The 21,901-nt window shown below is 45.0% G+C and overlaps 1 protein-coding gene across 5 annotated transcripts in view; it reads right to left on the bottom strand.

The window, feature by feature from the left end:
- PALM2AKAP2 (PALM2 and AKAP2 fusion) overlaps positions 1–14,886 on the bottom strand; it is a 330,921-nt gene extending 316,035 nt beyond the window's left edge. For 3 of the 5 annotated variants that reach the window (XM_045882884.3, XM_045882881.3, XM_045882886.3), the window contains exon 1: positions 14,737–14,873. In XM_045882884.3, the coding sequence (XP_045738840.1) occupies positions 14,737–14,781 (45 nt within the window). In that variant the 5' untranslated portion in view covers positions 14,782–14,873. Of the gene's footprint in view, positions 1–14,736 lie in introns of all 5 variants that reach the window. The other 2 variants (XM_045882883.3, XM_054509339.2) reach the window with 2 other exon arrangements.
- Between the last annotated feature and the right edge of the window lie 7,015 nt (positions 14,887–21,901).

Genomic DNA, 21,901 nt, shown 5'->3' with positions numbered 1-21,901 from the left:
CCACCAGCTTTCATGGGCGCGGCTGGGCCTTCTGAACAAGAAAGCCAAGAGAGCAGAAAGGAAACACTTGATTCAGAGAGGCCAGTGAGGATCTGCTACCGTAGGCCACCATCAGGTTTAACTGACGGTCACTTCATTTGCATTGACGGCAGTGACCCTCTGGGTTCCAGGAGGTAACTAACCCTCCATGAAGTGCTAACCAATGACAGGGCAGCTGGTCAGAAGCCACGGTTCACTGGCTTCCTGCTTGGACTCAGGGAATGTGGTAGATGTGTTCTCTGACTCCCACTCTGACACTTCACCCTCAAAATCCTCAGAGAGAGCAGAAGGAGGATTCTGGCAATTTCTGAGGAAAAAGAAAAATGACCTGGAGAATCACCAGTGGTTTTCCTCTACCTTCTCAGTCCCTGTCACTAGAAAAAAAAAAAAAATTGTTTTAAATGTAATGATTTATTTTTAGATGGGCCAAACCATTACCTCTAAGAGATCAGGGTTTCCGGCTTTCAAAAGGAAACAATATGCAGTTGGCTTAGATAGCAAGGATATAAGAAAATTCTAGTCACAAAACTCGCATGTGAGCTCTTCAGTGAGTATAAGCCTGTCATCATGGCAGCCCAGAAAACAGTACAAGCGTGTCTGAGATGCTTTATTGTTCTGGACCACCAGCAACAAGACAACAGTTACTTCTTTAAGGTAAAAGATACCCAGATCCTTAATGGCAAGACACGACCATAGAAGATATGTTATCTGGAGCAGAAGACAGAGAAATTTTTCTGGAAAGGGTCAGATAATAAATATTGCAGGCTTTGCAGGCCACATGGTCTCTGCTGGAACTACTCAACTGTGCTGTTAATAGCATGAAGTTAGCCCTAGACAACACACAAAGTGAATGGGAATGGCCATGTTCTGATAAACTTTATGTGCACACGTTGAAATCTGAACTTGACATAATTTTCACATGTCATGAAATATTCCTTAAAAGATCGTTTTCCCTTCTTTTATAAATGTAACAGCCACCTACGGCTCACAGGCCTTACAAACACAGGCTGCAGGCCACATTTGGCCTGTGGGCTATTGTTTGCTGACCCTTGGCCTAGACAGAAAATTGGAATTTCCATTCGTTCTTAACTCTTTGGCTGCCATATAACATTGATTTTCCTTCTTGTCTCACTGTGATTCTAAAATCACACTAGTAAAGTTGATAAACAAACAAACAAACAAGACAAATAAATCAACCATCACAGCACTCTCGACCAAAGAACCCAGGCTGGGAATCATCTGGTTGTGGCCACTGCATGAGTCATTCGCAACCCACCACAAGGCCCCACCTTGCTCAATGCAGTATAAGATATATGGCTTGCTGACGGCTAGCATTCCAGTGGTATTTTTAAACTCACTCAGTGTGAGCGATCTCCTTGTTTAGACTCTGCAGTTTGATATTATTCAAAGGTTGGGCTGAGGGAGGGGGGGTTAAGGGGGGCTGGGAAATGTACCAATTTCTGAAATTCAGTTGTTCTCCTTCCAACACACATTAGGCCATTTCTTATTCACCAGAAGAGATAGGTCAGGTGGATTTCTTGGAAACACGTTAATGTATTGATGAATCACCCTTATCCTTCCAATACGTGCCCTATCTCCCTATAAAAACACGTTACTATTTAAAACCAAGGAGTAGGGGCGCCTGGGTCAGTCGTTAAGCGTCTGCCTTCAGCTCGGGTCATGATCCCAGGGTCCTGGGATCGAGCCCCGCATCGGGCTCCCTGCTCAGCCAGGAGTCTGCTTCTCCCTCTCCCACTCCCCCTGCTTGTGTTCCCCCTCTCGCTGTGTCTCTCTGTCAAATAAATAAATAAAATTTTTTAAAAAAATAAATAAATAAAACCAAGGAGTATCTTCACACTTAAAACAGATGAGTGAAACATAGCCCTAGAAGAAGCGGGTTCTGAAATCGGTGGTGAATGCAACATGTATGTGAAGGTGATGGGCTCATCAGATAAAATACAGGATGCCCAGTTAAATCTGAATTTCAGATAAACACGTAATTTTTTGGTATGAAAGTGTGTCCCATGCAATAACTGGGCATCCTATATTTTTAGTTGCTAAATGTGGTAACACTCATAGGGGTTAGGGAAGAAAGGGGCCAGCCTGGAGCAGAAGGTAATTATTGGAGCAAATGAGAATTTATAGGTCTAGGAGGGGTACTTGTTATGAAAGAGTTACCCACCAGAAATTGGGAACCCCAGTTTCCTGTTCTGGTTAAAGTCAGGGTGCAAGGTGGGGGGCAGGCAGAACAACTTACATGCCAGTGTTTGGAGGAGCTTAAAACCAGTGCTTCTGGGAATACTGGAGGCTGACAGAACTGTCTGCATCCTGATTATGTCGGTGGTTACACAAATCTGCACGTGTTAAAATTCAGAGAAGTAAGGGCGCCTGGGTGGCTCAGTCAGTTAAACATCTGACTTTTGATTTCCGCTCAGGACAGGATCTCAGGGTCATGAGGTCAGACTCCGTGCTGGTTGTGGAGTCTGCTTAAGAGTCTCTCCTCTCCCTCTGCCCCTCCCCCCTCAAAAAAATTCAGAGAAGTATACATCAAAAAGGTCACATGTGCTCTGTTAATTTTCTTTTAAAGAGCGCTTTCAGTTGTTATGTCTTACAGAGAATTCACGAGTTCATCCAGCAAGCTGCATAAGGAACTGGTTTAGATAGCAGTCCTGACTCTAACCCGAGACTAAGGTTCTCTTACAGGGTCCCCATCCCCGAGGGCCCTTGGAGGGTTTCTGACAGGCCCACCCACCAATCTGCCCAACATGCCTAAACATATCTGCATCTCACTTAGCTTTAAGCTGTAACACTACCACCCTGTCACCTCCTCATACTCCTGGCAATTAAATAAAATATGCTGTGAAAGGCAGAAGTAGAAAGCTGGTGGCCTGGGGGGGTGGGGGGGGGGCGGGGGGGGGCGATTGGGATGGGAAATGAATCCAGCCCACACTGTGTTAAAAATCTCATTATGTTTGGTTTGGCCCACACAGTGTTTAAATCGTTGTGAACATTTAAACATCAACAGACTTCCTTCAAAAGCTGGATTTCCAGGTTCTTTTAAAAAAGCAGAAGATCCTGGGCATGTGCTCCCACAAAGTACCAGTCAACTAGGGTTGTGTGCTGTCTACCCCTGAGGAGCCCACCCTCTCTGGGTCACCACAATCTCAAGAGCTCAGCCATTGTGTCAACCTGGCAATCCATACACATCTGGGTTTTTAACACCACGCATGCAGCCGGGTGTCTGGCACATGGGAAGCTCTCAGGAACTGGGAGACCCCTCCTCCCTTCCCCTAAAAAAAGCAATGGGATGAAGTTGCCATAGTTTACTTTTTTTTTTTTTTTTTTTTAAGATTTTATTTATTTGGGCGCCTGGGTGGCTCAGTTGGTTAAGCGACTGCCTTCGGCTCAGGTCATGATCCTGGAGTCCCTGGATCGAGTCCCGCATCGGGCTCCCTGCTCGGCAGGGAGGCTGCTTCTCCCGCTGACCCTCCCCCCTCTCATGTGCTCTCTTTCGCATTCTCTCTGTCTCAAATAAATAAATAAAATCTTTAAAAAAAAAAAGATTTTATTTATTTGACAGAGAGAGACACAGAGAGAGAGGGAACACAAGCAGGCAGAGTGGGAGAGGGAGAAGCAGGCTTCCCAGAGCAGGGAGCCCGATGCGGGGTTCAATCCCAGGACCCTGGGATCATGACCTGAGCCGAAGGCAGACGCCCAACACCTGAGCCACCCAGTTTACTTGTTTTTAGAGCCCTGGGGTGCCCTGTCTCCCTACAGGGGAGGTGTTCCACACCTGCCCCTCCTCTGCTAAGGCAGTCTACTTCCAGCTTTTCTCTGTGGACCCAGACTTAGGGCAGACAGAGAGCTGGAATCACCCAGAGGCAGTAGGAGCGGACATGTCCAGACAGAGATGATGGTGGAAGGTGGGGGGGGGGGGGGGTAGCTGAGCAATTGAAATTACTTTCCCCTTCTCCTCCTCTTTTCTGTGTTGGTCAGAGTGAGTACTTTTCTTCCTTCTCCCCTCTCAGATCCAATACTGATCAGGTATCTATCACTCTCACTGCAAGGTGAATAAGGATGGAGGTGATCAGGCTACTAGAGTCTAATTTCTAGTAGTTGGTGGCATTAGAGAGTATATCCTAGCCTCCAGGCCCTGCTCTGCCTTTTGACTCATCCTCACCAGACATATCCCACCAACTGTTAAATATCATTCAGCATCCAGGGCGCCTGGGTGGCTCAGTCGTTAAGCGTCTGTCTTCAGCTCAGGTCATGATTGCAGGGTCCTGGGATCGAGCCCCGCGTCGGGCTCCCTGCTCAGCGGGAAGCCTATTTCTCCCTCTCCCGCTCCCCCTGCTTGTGTTCCCTCTCTCGCTGTGTCTCTCTCTGTCAAATAAATTAATTAAAAAATCTTAAAAAAAATATATCCTTCAGCTTCCATTGCGAGTTTTATTTGATGAATAGCACTACGTGTTGAACACATATGCTCAGACTTTACTATTCATGAACAAGGCTGCCTGTATAGCATCTGGTAAAGAAAAATGGGGCCCTCAGAGGCTCATCACTATCCCACAGGGTATTTTTGTTAGCCTGGATAAGCAGTGTTTCCTTCCAGGGTCACTCATGTTAGCTTCAAGCTTTTCAGATTTTTTTTAACTGATCTTTTTTTCCAGCTTTATTGAAGTATGATTGACAAGTAAGAATTATATATATTTACAGTGTGCATAATGTTTTGATATACATATATACTGTGAAATGATTATCACGATCAACGTAATTAATATATCCATCACCTCACATAGTTGCCATTTGTGTGTGTGTGTGTATGTGTGATGATAACACATGAGATCTACTCTCTTAGCAAATTTCCAGTATATAACACATTATCATGAACCTTAGTCATCATGTTATACATTAGGTCTTCTGAACTTACTCATCTTCTAACTTAAAGTTGTACTCTTGATTAATATCCTCCCTTTGCCCCCACCTCCCAACCCCAAGTAAAAGCCATTCCACTCTGTATTACTATAAGTGTGACTTTTTTTTTTTTTTTTAGATTTCAAGTATAAGTGAGATCACACAGTATCTGTCTTTCTGCATCTGGTTTATTTCATGTAGCATAATGCCTTTATGGTCCATCCATGCTGTCACTAACGGCAGAACTTCCTTTTTTAAGGCTGAATAATACGCCATTATAATATATACCATATTTTCTTTATCCATTCATCTGACAACGGACACTTAGGTTTTTCCATGTCTTGGCTATTGTAGATAATGCTGCAATGAATATAGAGGTGCAGCTATCTCCTCAAAGTAGTGATTTTATTTCCTCTGGATCTACACCCAAGAGCTAGAATTAGATTGCTGGACCACCTGGCAGGTCTATTTTTAATTTCTTGAGGAACTGCTCTACTCTTTTCGGCTTTTCAGGTCATACATGCCTCACAGTCCCACTGGAACAAGGAAACTTTTGTAGCACTTCCCACCCCATTAGAAGCGGCAGGTATTATCAGCCCAAGTTGGCAAATCAGGCCATAGAAACTCAAGTGTTTGAGACCAACCAGAAGCCCCAGAGAAGGCTCTATGCCTCCCGGCCAAGAGGCACATCTCCTAGATCCCAGCTTCTCTCTCACATCACAGATGGGACACGCATACTCTCAGAGCTGCCCAAATCCTGGAGCCCTGTGTGCTATTCACTGGCCTCAAAATTGTCACCATTTTTGCTCAAACTCAGATAAAGAAGATCCCCTGCTTACTACCAAAGGGGTTAAGTTTTCAAGCATATGTTTTTCTCTTAAGAATAACATTTTTTTATAACCCTCAAAGTTTTAAGTTTCAGCTCTGAATTTAAAAATAAAGTGAATACTCAGATGACTGGTTATAATTTAGAAGAGAGGGGGAAATCCCACCCACCTAGAATAGTAAGTAAACCAGTATAATTCAGCAAAAAAGTAGGGGCAGGTTTTACAACTGCCCTGAAGACATTTCATAGGGCACAGACTGTCAAGAGCCTAGTATCCTGCAGGGTAATGAACTCAGCTGCGGGGCGGGGCATGATGGGCGGGAAGATGCGTCCTGAGGTCTGACCCACAGTCTTTTCATCTACAAGTAGGGCTTTTATCTTGGGAATGCATATGGCTCTTCTTTCCCCTTCCATCTTATGCAAGGGAAAGGCACCAGGTTCGCTATTCCCATCTTCTGGCTAAGCTCATGTGATGCAACAGAAGCTAGGGTCAAAGACTAACCGCAAAGCATTTTTTATATCCGTTCAAGCATTATGTAAAATAGGCTATAGGTTGTCTCTGTCTGTCTTTCTCCCTCTCTCATGAACCTAGTAATCTCCTTTTGAAGATTTTAAGCCAACAAGAAACGAAGGGAAAACACTGACATAAGAATTCACCAAGGGCACATGTAGCTCCAGCACATACAACCCCACACAAACCTCAGCTTCTGCTGGCATTTCCTGTCAGAAATAGGTCTCAGCTGTGCAGTATTCTCCCAAACCCACAGCACTCATGTGCGAACATTCCACTGCAAAGTATCCCTCACTGGGCGGCCATCACCCACAATCCGTCCGTGTTCTCTTGGGCCTCGTCCTGTACAGTGCGGCCTCTGTGCATTGTGTTTTAGGACAGAGAAGAGTCTGGGTGAGCCTGAATCCTTCTGCACGTGAAGGGTTGGTTCAGACAATGGATGCTATAAGTCAGGGTGACGGAAGCTTGTACGACATCTTTGCGAGAATAAACTTCTCTTTGATATGCCAGTGACAAGCTATGCCCGTGTGCACACAGACTGGCTTAGAAGGATCATTAACCACCATCGAGTAAATGAGTCTCAGTTGCGGCTCATCCCGGATCCTACTAGAGTTGCCACGTGAGAAGCAGATGTATCACAAATCCGGCATGGGGGTTGGAGGGGTTGATCGCCTGGTAGGCTATGGGACCTCTCCATCTACAGCGCTGTAATAGGTACCATGCGCCTCTCAAAGGCCTCCTACTGTACAGCTGGGTATCTACGCCACTGCATGACTTCTTGTCTCACTGAGGTGTCCCCTACGTGAATTTTGTGGCCTATAGTTTTAATCAGCCAGTCCCACGCATACCCTTCAAACAGGTGTCTTCAAGTGACCAAGAGACAGAAATTTCATTATATTTAAATCAATTAAAACAACTACCCAAACAGAGACCTCTTCTTGATCAGCCTCTTGATGTGAGAGGAACACACTGCATCACTTTCAAACTGAGCTTTGTTTAGGCTCCCACTGATTGAGACTGAATTTGGTCTTTTATTCCCCTTTGCCTCTTGAAGATATCCACACCACACAAACCCCTGGACATGTCACAATGGGCACGTGGCACTGATGAAGACCCAGGCCGCCATCATCCTTTCCCATTAATCTTCTATCCCTTTGCCAGGGTTCTCCACTTGTGTTCCCCAGAACAGCAGCTGCAGCTGGGGACAGCATATCCTGGGAACTTATTAGAAATCCAAGTTCTCAGACCCACCCCGGACCTAGGGATTTAAACACCCTGCGAGTGGGGGCCAGCAACCTGTGTTTTAAGGAGCTCTCGGGTGATCCTAATGCATTAAAGTTTGAGAATCACCATTCTACACCTTGCCTGGCAAAATGTCTGTGCCCAATGGCAGTTGCCACTATTACCCGAAGTCCTAAGCCCTGCTGGGTCTCCCTACATTGTTTATTATGTGAGGCTGGTAATAAACTGATATCATATAAACACCCTGGGTGATTTATGTGAGAGGCTCAGATCTGTATACCTTGTTCCTAAAGATTCTTCTAGAACAGGAATTCCCCACCTCAAGGTACTGACTGTCTAAAATTTTTCTGTTAATTTTGAGAGAGCAATCACCCACCAAGGTGTGAATATTCTGGGTTACAAAAATGTTAGTGATTACCAAAAGCTCACTTAATATAAAAAGATACAGCAAATGCACACTGTTTTTCCAACAATCCAAACATTTGGGCACCAAACTCACAAAGCCCTGGTGAAAATACACCCTGATTTTCTAACATTATGAAACACCTACAGGGTGCTGGACGTACTACTTCACAGTATCCTCACGAAACCCAAATAAGTCCATGCATAAGAAAAGCACATCGTAAAGTTCAAAGCTCTACCTACATCTGGAGGTCACAAAAGGTTGACCTGTTGACCCAAAGGAATTTTGTTGTGTCCAGAAATTTTTTTTAAAGTTTTGAAATTAGTTCTTTCTTAAATGGGAGATCTCACATTTTCAAAAAGCAGATTTCTTACCTCTCTAGAAGATGAGTGGATGTGACAACATAGAACTCACATCCTCACACGGTATAAATTCACTGGATCCTAACTGAGAAGTGGCATCTGCTCTCCAGGTCCTCACTGCTGCCCCCTCAGCCTCGATGTTACACGTTGGCCCCTGGAGCCTTTAAATATGCAACTCCTATCCACTATAAACAATGCTTTTCCCTGTTATTATTAGTATCTATTACTAGAAATGCTCATGTAGCTACTATGTTCATCTGAAATTTCCAAGCTTGGCAAAAATGTTGAAGTTAATAGAATTCCATTTTCCATTCTTTGTGTCCATTTTCTGTTTAAAGATCCATGAGTTATGATTCCTTGATTCACTTATAATTAGAGAACTTTGGCTGAGTGCTTTCTGAGTCCTTGCTCTGAGCATGTCCCATGAAGTTTCTCAAATAACCTTCACAACAATTCCATGAGATAGGTATTATCATTATCCCCATCTTACTGATAAGGAAAACGAGGGACAGTGAGGTCATACAGATACTAAAAGAAAAGTCAGGACTTGAGCCAAGGCTTTCGGACCCCAGAAGCCTTGCTTCTAACTCGCCAGGCCGTGTGAGGCACACCAGCCCAGGGGACCACTGTCTCCCTGCAGCAGTGCCCATTTGCTGTCTCCATCAATGTCACACCACATGATGATTATTGTCAAGCGAGTTGAACAACATTCCCAAAAGGGATCAGTGATGAAATGCGGGTAGTTCAAAGGACCAACAGCAGGGGTCCCAAAAGTGTTGGGCAGCCCAGAAGAAATACAGAAGCACCAGTACTGAGCCCTGATTTCCCTTAAATATTGACAAATCATAACCCACAAGCCCCCCTGCTTGGCTTTTTTTATGATGACTTTTTAATGATGACTGCTATTCTTTCTCAGGGCCCTTGCCAGGGCAGCTGCTCTTTGTCCTGAGAGGCTAAAGCCTGAAATACTCAGAGGTCCAAATAAGTGGCCAGAGAGGTGTATGACCCTTGCACGGGTTTGTGTGAGGCCTGCCCGGGCACTCTCAGACCTGGCAATGACCCTAAATGAGCCCACGGTGGCTCCTATCTCCTGGGTGGCCCTGCAGACTCAGCTGGGGTGAAATCTTCCTCAGCACCGATATCCTGAGCAAACCATCATTTAGGTCTTAACAGGAAATTTTAGAAGCAGGGTATCACCCACATCTCTGAGATGGAGGACGATAGCAACGAGTGGCCAGGATCTTCAATTCTTCTTTCCTTTGCCAGCTACCTGCCAATGACACAAGTTCACAAGGGACATGTACGGGGATGGTCCCTTCAAGAATCGGGTTTTTTTGTTTTTGTTTTTGTTTTACTTGGGGTTTGGATCTCTAAATCCTCTGAGGGGTCCCTAACTTGGGAAGCTGGACTGGGCTGGATCACGTGGAAATTGCAGCCAGGACTTTTGCCCAGGCTATGCAGACCAACCTAAGTGGCCTGGATCAAACGCAGGCTGATTGGCACCCCAGCGCCTGGTCCCATATTCTAACCCTGGTGATATTCAAGGCCCTATCATCTCAAGGCAAGAAGAGGCAGTGAGACATGAATCCAAGGAAATGCCAAAAGTGTTTCTTTGCAAGTGCACGCTGAGCCAGCCTAAGCCACCCACCTAACATCCAGGCCTTCTTGGGACATAGAATGGGATCAGGTCGGAGCCACAGACCCACTAAACTGTGGGAGAGTTTCAAGACAGAGCGGAGGCCTAAGTGAGATCCCCAAAGGGGCAGATTTCATGGAGGCACATCCAGGCCCACATACCCACAAGCTCATCCCTCTCCTTCTGACCCTAGGACTCTAGCTCAGGAGGATCCTTGTGGCAGCCCCCAGTCTTATCAGGGTACCCCCTCCAAACTAGATGTGCCACTAATACAAGGAATTGGGAGTCAGGAGAGACTGGACTTAATACAACTCATCCACAGCTCACTTTGTGAGCTTGGATATCTCTGTATCCTCAACTGTGAAGTGAAGATACTGAGGCCTGCCCCACACAGCTCAGAATTAAGGTAACCTACGCAGGTGTCTGTATGTTGTAAGCCGGCGTACAGATACAAAAGATCATTTTTATTAGTCCACAGAGTGGGTTCTTATTAAATGACAAAATTCTCTAGAAAGCATGTGTAGGTTGGGTTGACCTTCCATATTTGTGAACATGCTCATGCTGGTCCCTGGCGGAGGCCGAGGCCTTGTCCACATGGCTCTGTGGGCTTTGACGCACGCTGACCTCTGCAACATGTACTTATCTTCCCACATGCCCAAGGAAGACCTTCTTCCTCTCGGACGTGCAGACATAACAACATCCTCTCCCAAAGCTGATTTCCATTGAGACACCATAGCTCCTTTCCCATGGGAGTGTTACTCATTCAGTTAGAAAGTACATCAGACATTTCTGTGCACTGAAACCCAGCTTGGAAGACTCTCAAAACAACGTGGGCCTCCCGGTTTGGCCTTTCCCAGTGCTACTGAATCAGCCTGCTTCTCCCTTGTTGGCTCCCACTGAGGCTGTTGGAACCACCTGCACAGTGTGCTCAGAGGAAAAGCGGAAGATTGCCACCATCTTGGGAGTAGCAATTCGGGGCAGTAGTCAATATAGGGGCTCCAGTGCCCTGAAGCATGGGTTCAAATTCTGGCCCTGACACCATCTGTTAATGCTGGGCTCTTTATCTATAAAATGTGGATAATATAGTAGTTCCTGCCTCATCAGTTTATTAGTATCAAATGACATTTATTAGTATTAAATGACATAATGTGTGTTAAAATGCACTTTCGTCTTATTACCGAGTTTGTGCCTTTAGCTACTGACTGAACTTCTTCATGCTTTTGGCTTTTCCTTTCTCATATTAACTGTTCCAAATAAATAATAATAGAACTAACGATAAACAAATAAATGCCTTCTGCTAATTAGGAAGGTTATTATGTAACATGTGATTTTACCCAGGCTTCAGGACTTGCTCCAGTGCCTCCTCTCTGGGGAATGTTCCACAGCTCCTTGAGGTTGGTTTACCTGCTCCACAGGAGTGCTCATTTGCATAAGTACTCCTGGCACTGTATGTAATGGTTCATGTGTGTTTCTCCTTTCGATTATTAAAAACTTAAGGGTAAAAAAAAAAAAAAGCAGATCACACAGTGCCTTGCTGAATAGATAATGTTCAATAAATGGCAATTGTAGTATTATTCTTTGGAATTATTATTCACATTCATTCTGCTACAGAAACGTTTTGCTATCTTCTGAAATTACCACTTTGGGGGTGTCCTTACAGGTGGAAGGAGAGCCTGCGAGTAGAGAAAGTTGTCAAAGACGCACTTGCTCTTCTTTTGGCAAGAGGTAGGATGAGATCCATCTTTTCTCATTGATAAGGCTCTGGATTCAACTGGAAGATTCAATTAAAGTACCACAGTTTCTGAGTATTTCATTCCCTTGGGGGTAAAAAAAAAAAATCCCAGATGACCATGTGACCAATGGGTCACAGGACATCTGTCCTTTCAGGTCATAAGTAAAAGGTAGTATCTTCCCTGTGATGGTTGAAATGTGGGGACACTGACTTTTTGGTGTTGATAGTACCTTCCCAGAGGAGGCACACTTAAGTACCTGCTGAACAAATGGATGGATGAGTCCTCGGGTGACAGCTCTGCACCTGCGCCTGAAGCAGCTGGAGGAACTGATGCTGGACACAGCCCTGACCTTTAGTCAGAATTAAAGAGCAAAATGTAAAAGGCTATTCAGACTCTGTACTTCAAAGGTGTTGCCTCTAAGCCTCATGGTACAAGGCAGTGCTATGGACAGGAATCGGGGACTCGGGGATTCTGCCTCCATACCATCTAATGACAACCACATGCCAGGTACTTCATCTGTATCAGAGCTAAACCTTACAAGGAGCCCGTGGGTAGAATGTGTGAGCTCATTGTACAGATGAAGGAACAGCAGTCCAGACTAAAGACTGCCCACAACCCCACAGACTAGAGTCCTTGTCTGTCTGCTCCGCCTCTTAGAGAGGAACCCAAGTTGGCGAAGAGGTAAGGACTTGTTCTCTTCCTCTTTCACATTTCCAGACCTACTGCAGGAGTGCTAGGCTCTGGAGGCAGGCTTGGGGGCTTCCTCCTGACAGTCCCCCGAGAACTCCAGGAGGGCAGCAGAGAGAGGCAAGGTTTGCCAAGTTTGGAGAATGTGCATTAGGCCAAAGCATAGCACAGAACTATTTACTGATATGGTCGCAAGACCCGCTGATCTCTCTCATTTCTTTCTTTTTTTTTTTTTAAGATTTTATTTATTTATTTGAGAGAGAGAGAATGAGAGAGAGCACATGAGGGGGGAAGGGTCAGAGGGAGAAGCAGACTCCCTGCCAAGCAGGGAGCCCGATGCAGGACTCGATCCAGGGACTCCAGGATCATGACCTGAGCCGAAGGCAGTCGCTTAACCAACTGAGCCACCCAGGCGCCCAATCTCTCTCATTTCTTAAGTGTCTCTCTCTCTCTCTCCCTCTCTCTCTCTCTCTCCCTCTCTCTCTCTCTCTCTCTCTCTCTCTCTCTCCCTCTCCCTCTCACTGTTAGTGTATCCAAACAAATAACCAACACGTATGTTAATGGAGACGGATATGTTCATGAGACTCATCAACACCTTCCTGGGTCCAGGACAAACTCAATTCCACAGCTGAACAGACACAAGTGTTTGTGTTTAGACTTATCATACACTCAAGAGAATTCTAAAAGACTGGCTTAATCTTTCTTGAAAATCCACTTGGCCCCTGCTGGGATTACCCAAACCCCTTTGGAAAGGGATGGCCCCAGTGTTAGCAGCTACTGGCTCCCCGTTCAGAGAGCAAGTCCTTTCACAAGGCTCAGCTGTTCCTCAGGCATCCAGGAAAGCTGCTCGCGCAAAGGCAGAAAACATGACAACTGTTGGAAACCCTCACACAGTCTATGGGAGCAACTGAAGGTTTTCTGGAGCAGCCCTATTATTCAGTTTCTATAAAACACCCACTAGCTACATGGCACCAATAACTGAATATCTCCATTCTTATCAAGTCCATGACACACAGGCCACACTGCCTTGCCACTAGCTTTAGAAAGCATAAACAACTTCATTAACCATCCAAATGCACATGCACAGAGGGACAGGGAAAAGAGAAAAAACAAACAAAAAAACCCCCAGCTTTCCTGAGTTCTGAAGGACCAAGTTCAAAGATTGCCCAACGAGCAAAATAAAAAACCCGTAGCATTTCAACACTGCCAACTAATGTCCCTCTCACTTCAGTGGTCAAGTCTCCAAGACATTTACAATTTGAAGACGTTGGTAGAGAGGATCTCAGTGCCCTGGGAACCATATCAAATGATTCTTTTAAAACTTCGAAGGGCCTGTATGCATTTTCCTCATGAAGAATCTGTCCAAAGGATTTTGAAAACACTTTAATATACTTTGCTTCCAAAACATTACACACTATTTCTCTGACAAATTTATATGTGTTTCCAGAGAACTCCTGGACCAAAAAAAAAAAAAAAGGTACTTAGGTAGAAGAACGTCTGGAGCTTCTTTTATGCCAATATGTGAACAGACCTTCTCTTTTAATTGTTATTATTTCATATAGCAGCAGTAATCATTCCCTCATCTGCAAAGGAAATATATAATCCAGCTGTGGTGGCTCCAGTAAAAATACCACATCTGTGGATCATTGACAACACTGTGGCAAGATTGCTCAAATCTACACAGTCCCAGAAAGTTCTCTTTTTTACTCAAGATGCACAAGGGTACACTTTTCTCAAAGTGCATGTAAACTTTGCCAAAACTGGTTGCTCCTTTGTATCCTGATAATAGGTTTCAGATTGTCCACCCCCCGAAGAAGGATGCTCTCTTGGAATATTATGCCCAGGACCCAGTCGTTAGAAGTCCCCAGACCCCTCCAGAATGGAGGCTTGTGCCAATGTCCTTGTCAATATCAAAGAGCACAGGGAAAATGAACACCCCGGGTTTCAGGACCGCGGGGCTGGCGGTGGAGCTGACTGCTGGTTTCCCACTTAGGAGACCGAACAGCTTCCGCAGGAAGGGTGGCAGCCACTGTTCTGGTCGCCGTTCTCTCGTTTCTCCAGTGGATGCAGTCAGAGTAGGACCGATCACTGGGTGATGATATTCCAAGAATCGCCCCACCCCCACCCCCATGAGTCTGGTCTTTTCCCAAAGCCCAGTAGCCAGCATCTTATTTCTAAGCCAATCTTCCACATTCAAATCCCCAGCCCAAAGCGCGCCCTGGGGGTTTCTTTCCACAGACGTATAAAAGAAAAAGCGCGTAGCTGAGCCTTGACCGACTTTTATCCCCCAAACACATGCTGGAATGTCGATGGCCCCGAAACACTCGGGGTCCCCTTCCATCCCAGACAATAGAGCAAGAAAATAAAATGAAAGTGGACTTACTGCTATGGCTTGCAGCCTTTCCTTGTGCAACTCCGCCTCTGCCATCCTGGAGAAGGGCACACAGGGACGGGGGGAAGAAAGAAAAACAAGACACACGCTGTAGTCACCCCAGGAAATGGATGGGCACCCCGGGGGGCTGCGCTAGAAGCCCGGCGGAGAGCCGAGGGGCGGCCGGGATCCGCTGGGGGAGGGGGGCGGGTGGCGGGCAGAGCTGCGCGCACCGCTGGCTCACCGCGGCTCAGCCTCCGGCCCCAGCCCGCCCGGGCGCCTAGATGCGCCCCAGCGCCGCCGCGCCAGTCGGGGACGCGGGCCACCGGCAACCGCCGGGAGGGCGCGCCCGCCCCGCGCAGGTCCTCCGCCCTGACGTCTCGCCGCCTCGCTCCGCCCCTGGGGTGTGGGGGGACCTGCGGCCACCGCCCCCCGTGGCTCTAGGCGGGCAGGCGACGCCGGGCTGTCGCCGCGGGGGAGGTGGGGACCCTAAGGCGCCGACGGGGAGCGCGCGTGCGGGTGGGCACCTGGGGCGCGGGCGCACGGCGAGCGGCTAGGGCGCACGGCTGGCTCCGGGGTGGACGCGCGCTCTCTGTGGAGTCTGAGCAGGGCAAGGTGGCGCCAGTGCCAGCCAGCAGAGGGGCCTCTGGCAGAAAGCGGGCCCCAAGCACGTGCTGTGACGTGCGGGCTGTGGCCACCGAGTGTTCAGGCCGCCTTCTAGCGCGGGCCAGATGCTTGGGCTCCACGTGGTGACACTGCCAGTAGGGAAGGGCTGCCTCTCCCACATGCCTTAGATGGCAGTGTCCTCAAAGGTCAAGTGGGCAAGGGCAGGGGATAGCTCAACACAGGCTACCTCTATGTGAGGCCAAATGTGGCTTAGAAAGACAGCGGAGAGTCTGTAGTCTCTGGCGCTCGGCTAGGTGGGGCTTGACAAATCAGCTGTGAAAACGCGAGCAACTTGCCTACCCACTCTGAACCTCAGTTTCCTCATCTGAAAAATGGAGTGTGGTCAGTAATTAATGAGATTAAATATATAAAGGTGCTTTGTAAAGGGCAAACTGTTCTTATCGTTATCCTGTGACATTCTGGGTTGAAACTCTTTGAGAGTCTTTATTTCTCTACACAGTCTCTGAAAGGAAACATAGGATTGGGCCACTAAATGCTTTAGCTATTCCTTTAAACAGTACTAAAGTGCATCTTTTGTGACCGGCCCTGGGCTGAATGTGAGAGATGGATAAGACCAAGTCCAAAAAGGAAATAAATGCTAAATACAAACAAAATACCTCTTAACATTCAGGAGGGACCTGCTAGAATTCCAAACATTCACAAGGAAACTTTCCTCCATAAAATGAAGTAATAAACACTGAATAAAAACAAAAACCCAACCTGACTTCTTTAGACCCTTGATGATTCTATAAACGCAGGACTTGAAAGGCATTTTAAAAGGTATGCACATCGAATTTCCCCAAATCACCTCTTTTCCTGGGCAAATTCTTGCAATTCAACTAAATTGCTTTTTCAACTTTCCACAGAGGTTTTACCTGTCACTTGATGATCAATTACTACTCTGCCAGAACACTGAAATTGTCACCAAAACAGTTTTGCTGACTGTTTTCTCTTCCTTTCCATAAGGGGTGTAGGTGGATGTATTTGTGTCATAAATCCAAGCCAATGCCAGATTCAGCATCCCACCCCAATATAGCCAGAACTCCTACTTTCTGGCTAAGATCTATCACTTTCTTCAAACACTTCATTTTCTCCTCACTTCCAGCACCAGCTCCCACAGGTCAAGTTCTTTGCAGGGTGTTTGCTCACAAATAAACAAAGCTGTTATTGCTTCAGCAGAGTGACTGTGTACCCAACAACAGGAGAGAATAACAAGATGAGAAAAGTGAGACCCGTGAGGTTGAGAGCCTCAGCCAGAGTCATAAAGCTGAGATTTAAACTCAGGTCAGACTCTCCAGAGTCCATGCTCTCCACCACTCAGCACCAGGCTCAGCCAGTGATACAAAGGTAGGGCAGGACCCTATAATAAGCAAGTAATAAACAGCTAATGGTCCTCCCTTGCCCCTTCCTTAAAAAGGAATAGAGGAGCACAACAATGTAAATGGACTTAATGTCACCAAACTATACACTTAAAAGTTGTTTAAATGGTAAATTTTATGTCATGTATATTTTACCACAAAAAAATTTTTTTTGAAAGGAGTCATGGAATGGGAAAAGATATTTGCAAATGTCTTATCAGATAAAAGGCTAGTATCCAAAATCTATAAAGAACTTGTCAAACTCAACACCCAAAGAACAGATAATCCAATCAAGAAATGGGCAGAAGACATGAACAGACATTTCTGCAAAGAAGACATCCAAATGGCCAACAGACACATGAAAAAGTGCTCAACATCGCTCGGCATCAGGGAAATACAAATCAAAACCTCAATGAGATACCATCTCACACCAGTCAGAATGGCTAAAATTAGCAAGTCAGGAAACAACAGATGTTGGCAAGGATGCAGAGAAAGGGGAAACCTCTTACACTGTTGGTGGGAATGCAAGCTGGTGCAGCCACTCTGGAAAACAGGATGGAGGTTCCTCGATAAGTTGAAAATAGAACTATCCTATGACCATCAATGCACTACTGGGTATTTACCCCAGAGATACAAATGTAGTGATCTGAAGGGGCACGTGAACCCCAATGTTTATAGCAGCAATGTCCACAATAGCCAAACTATGGAAAGAGTCAAGATGTCCATCAACAGATGAATGGATAAAGATGTGGTATATATATTACAATGGAATATTATGCAACCATCAAAAAATGAAATCTTGCCATTTGCAATGAGATGGATGGAACTAGAGGGTATTATGCTAAGCGAAATAAATCAGTCAGAGAAAGACAATTATCATATGATCTTACTAATACGAGGAATTTGAGAAACAAGACAGATGATCATAGGGGAAGGGAGGGAAAAATGAAACAAGATGAAACCAGAGAGGGAGACAAACCATAAGAGACTCTTAATCTCAGGAAGCAAATTGAGAGTTGCTGGAGTGGAGGGGGGTGGGAGGGATGGGGTGGCTGGGTGATGGACATTGGAAAGCAGATGTGCTATGGTAAGCACTGTGAATTGTGTAAGACTGATGAATCACAGACCTATATCCCTGAAACAAATAATACATTATATGTTAAAAAAAAAAAAAAAGAAGAAGAAGAAATGGGCAGAAGACATGAACAGATATTTCTCCAAAGAAGACCTACAAATGGCCAACAAACACATGAAAAAATGCTCAACATCACATGGCATCAGGGAAACACAAATCAAAATCACAATGAGATACCATCTCACACCTGTCAGGATGGCTAAAATTACTAAGTTGGGAAATGACAGATGTTGGTGAGGATGCAGAGAAAGGGAAACCCTCTTACACTGTTGGTGGGAATGCAAACTGGTGCAGCCACTCTGGAAAACAGTATGGAGGTTCCTCAAAAAGTTGAAAATAGAGCTATGCTATGACCCAGCAATTGCACTACTAGGCATCTACCCCAAAGATCCAAAGGGGTACTTCCACCCCAATGTTTATAGCAGCAATGTCCACAATAGCCAAACTATGGAAAGAGCCCAGATGTCCATAAACAGATGAATAGATGTGGTATATATATACAATGGGATATATATACCACAAAGAAGATGGTGTGTATGTGTGTGCATGTGTGTGTATGTGTGTGTGTGTGTATATATATATATATACACACACAGACACACATCGGAATATTACTCAGCCAACAAAAAATGAAATCTTGCCATTTGCAATGATGTGGATGGAACTAGAGGGTATTGTGCTAAGCGAAATAAGTCACTCAGAGAAAGACAATTATCATATGATCTCACTCATATGTGGAATAAGAAACAAAACAGAGGATCATAGGGGAAGGGAGGGAAAATAAAGCAAGATGAAATCAGAGAGGGAGACAAACCATAAGAGACTCTTAATCATAGGAAACAAACTAAGGGTTGCTGGAGGGGAGTGGGGTGGAGGGATGGGGTAACTGGGTGATGGACATTAAAGAGGGCATGTGATGTAATGGGCACTGGGTATTATATAAGACTGATGAATCACTGAACTCTACCTCTGAAATTAATAATACACTATATGTTAATTGAATTTAAATTAAAAAAAAAAGAAAAAAGAAAGGAATCTTGGAAGGGAGATGGGGTGGGAGAAGAGCCTGAGCATCCATTGGAAATGATCAGTTGGAAAACTCTGAATCTCAGCACGGAAGAATCAGGATTGGGGACACATGTCTGGGTGTCATCTATTTTGAGGTTATAACAAAAGACATGAGAATGGCCAGATTGGGAAAACAGAACAAAAAGAAGAGAAAGCCCAGGAAAGGAGTCTAAGAAAGTATCATCTGAAAAGTAGAATGAAAAATCAGGAGAGATGTTTGTATCAAAAGCCACAACAGGAGGAAAGGGGTTTTCAAAAGGGTCAGATGCTTCTGAGAGATGAAGAAGGATACGGACTAAGAAGGGGTCACTGGCTTGGGCAGTCAGGAAGCCAGAGGTGACAATGGGAGAGCAGTGTGTGTGTGGAAAGTCAGCCTGGAGGTGATTACAGGGAGTTGAGAATGAATGAAAAGTGGAGGGAAAGCATTCATGAGTGTAGACCACTCCTTTCAGATCTTTGGATATGAAAGATGAAGGTGGGTTGGAGGAATGGAAAGGTGGTTTATGGGAAGCAGGGTCAAGCTGAAGAGTCATTAGGTCAGATAAGACTTGAAATGTTTCTGGAATGAAGAGAATTTTGTCATCAGGAAAGTGAGGCCAAAGAAACAGTCAAAAGGGAAAGATAAGTATTAAGTCTCAGATTAGACCATGAGCACTGGTGGCCAGTTTAGCTTTGGAAAGAAGGAGAAATTAAGCAGGGCAGGAGGATGGAATGGGTAGAGACAAGAAGAAATTTTGAGTTGAAGGAGAGACAAGTTAAGTGAGTATGCATCAGGTAGTCTCATTTTCCCACCTCAGGATCATTGGTTGAGACTGATGGGGTGGGGGTGAGGGACTTCAGAAAAACAGAAATAATTTGTAAAGAAGCTGTGGGAAATGGCAAAAATTAAGACATGGTTCCCACCCAGAAGTTTGCATCAAAATTTCTTGGAGTACATTTTCCAGAACACGTACAGAAATAAATTCCTACGGGGTGAGGTAGGGTTGGGGATGGATTTAGAACCATTTTACTGAGTTTACTAGGAATAGACAAAAGACTCATGACCAATTGTGTGTACTTCCTCAGTGCTTTTTAACCACCTGAGTCCCATGATACACAGTGGTTGCATGTTTAGTCAGCATTGAGGACTGTCAAAGCAGATATGGCAAAAAGTCAAAGGAGAGAAGAGATTCAGAACGCTGAACCCTGGGGCTTTGTCCAGGTGGAGGTGTAGCAGACTCTTTCATATTTTTTCGTTGTCCAATTTGTGAACCCCTTTCCATCTTTGGGGAATGCCCATATTACAAACCATAGTGACAGTCAGAGCCACCTCTTATCATAGAAGCTGGGAAATGCCAGACACTTGCTTCCCCAGATCCCCTAGAAGCTACAATATGGCATGCAATCTGGGCTCAGTCATTCACGAGCACCTGCCAAGGATCTTGAAGACACAGCATCCAAAAATTTGGTCCTGCCCATTGTCCAAGCCTCCTTCTCTAGCCTTCTTGGCTATTCTGTGAATACACTTTCAGTTCATGCCTTTTCTACTCCTATCAACTTGAATCAATTTCTGTTGCTTGTGACCAAGAACGCTAAGTGAAACAGGAAGGCTTGTAAAATGAATGGCTGATGCTTGCCAAAGAGGAGAGGGGAAACACTTTCTTCTCTTCCAGCCCTCCTCCCTTCAATTCTCTAAATTTTAGCATTTGAAAATCATTGAATCCATTACAAACACAGACATTTTTAACACAAATTATGTCATTTCTTTCATAAACTTTTATTGTGTAGCTATTCTATGCTAGACATTAGGCTATGGCTTGGTATTACAAAGAATTCGTAGTCTAGTGCTAATATTGGTGACTTTTTGCCCTCCAAACATTTACAGTCTGGAAAGATCTATTACAATGGTACATAATGTGTGTAACAAATCACTAGTTCTTGCTGGGACATTAAATTGTGTTGCATAAGCACTACCCGTATTGTTTAATGGTTTTTCTGATAGATGCTGCATTGCAAAGCATTATATGGAGAGAATATGGAATGCTGGATTTGCAAAGTAGATGTTTTATTAATAAAAGTTTCAGAGTTTGTTTTAGAGCATGAGTCTTTTGGGAACCACAGATGGTCATAGCCCACCCCCCTGTGGGGACAACAGGGCTCTGTAAACTGAGAGGGAAATGACTTGCCAAGACCCCTTGAGTGAGTAGAAGTTAAAGTCTTATTAAGCAGCAGCTAGGAGTGTGAAATTTCAGAGTAACCTGAAGCTTTCTCTTGACAAAAGTAATTTTAAAAGGAATGCCTGGGGCCTCCAAAATGTTTGTATTCGTATGAGCTCTGTTTTGCCTTTTAGGGTCTTTTAGAATAAGTGGTCATTCAAAACATATGTGATGCTCTGCACAGAATCAAAAGGAGGGGAAGAGTGGTTGGAGGCTTTTGGCTCCTTTGGTTGTGAACAATTTGGGAAAGTTGATGGGATTTCAAGTATGTGCTGTGTTTCCCTATAGGATTCAAATGATAGATCTGTGCAGACAGTCTCCGTGCGGCAAAAGAGAGAAGTTAGAAAACAGATCCAGCCAAGACTAGCTGGATGTCACTTAAGGTATCTATTGACTAGGCTCTCTACTTAGTAGCTTCAAAATGAGCAGTTAGAAATCCATCCAGAAATGAACATTAGCATTTCACTTTTATGGTTTCCTTTTCTCTTGGTTAGCTTTGGCCATGTCAGCTGACTGACGATGTGCATTGTGAGAGGAAAGGAGGGGGTATGAGGAGAGTATATGGGAATTAGAGCAGGGTCATTAAGGATCATTTTACATTTGCTTTGTTTGATATTCGGATGTTGGTTCATAATAATCTTGTTACTGATAGAAGTTTTGGAAAAGTGCGATTAGGAAGTGGTAGGTGGGTGTGACACAGAAAAAAGGCATGAGCCTCACCCACTGCACCACTTTGAATTCCTTTGGTCCACATT

The sequence above is a fragment of the Mirounga angustirostris genome, unplaced genomic scaffold (genome assembly GCF_029215605.1).
Source record: "Mirounga angustirostris isolate CCGP_5_RB_7025 unplaced genomic scaffold, mMirAng1.0.hap1 SCAF_15, whole genome shotgun sequence".
NCBI lineage: Eukaryota > Metazoa > Chordata > Mammalia > Carnivora > Phocidae > Mirounga > Mirounga angustirostris.
The sequence above is the reverse complement of the archived record's forward strand: the minus strand, read 5'-3'. Positions and strand labels throughout refer to the sequence as shown.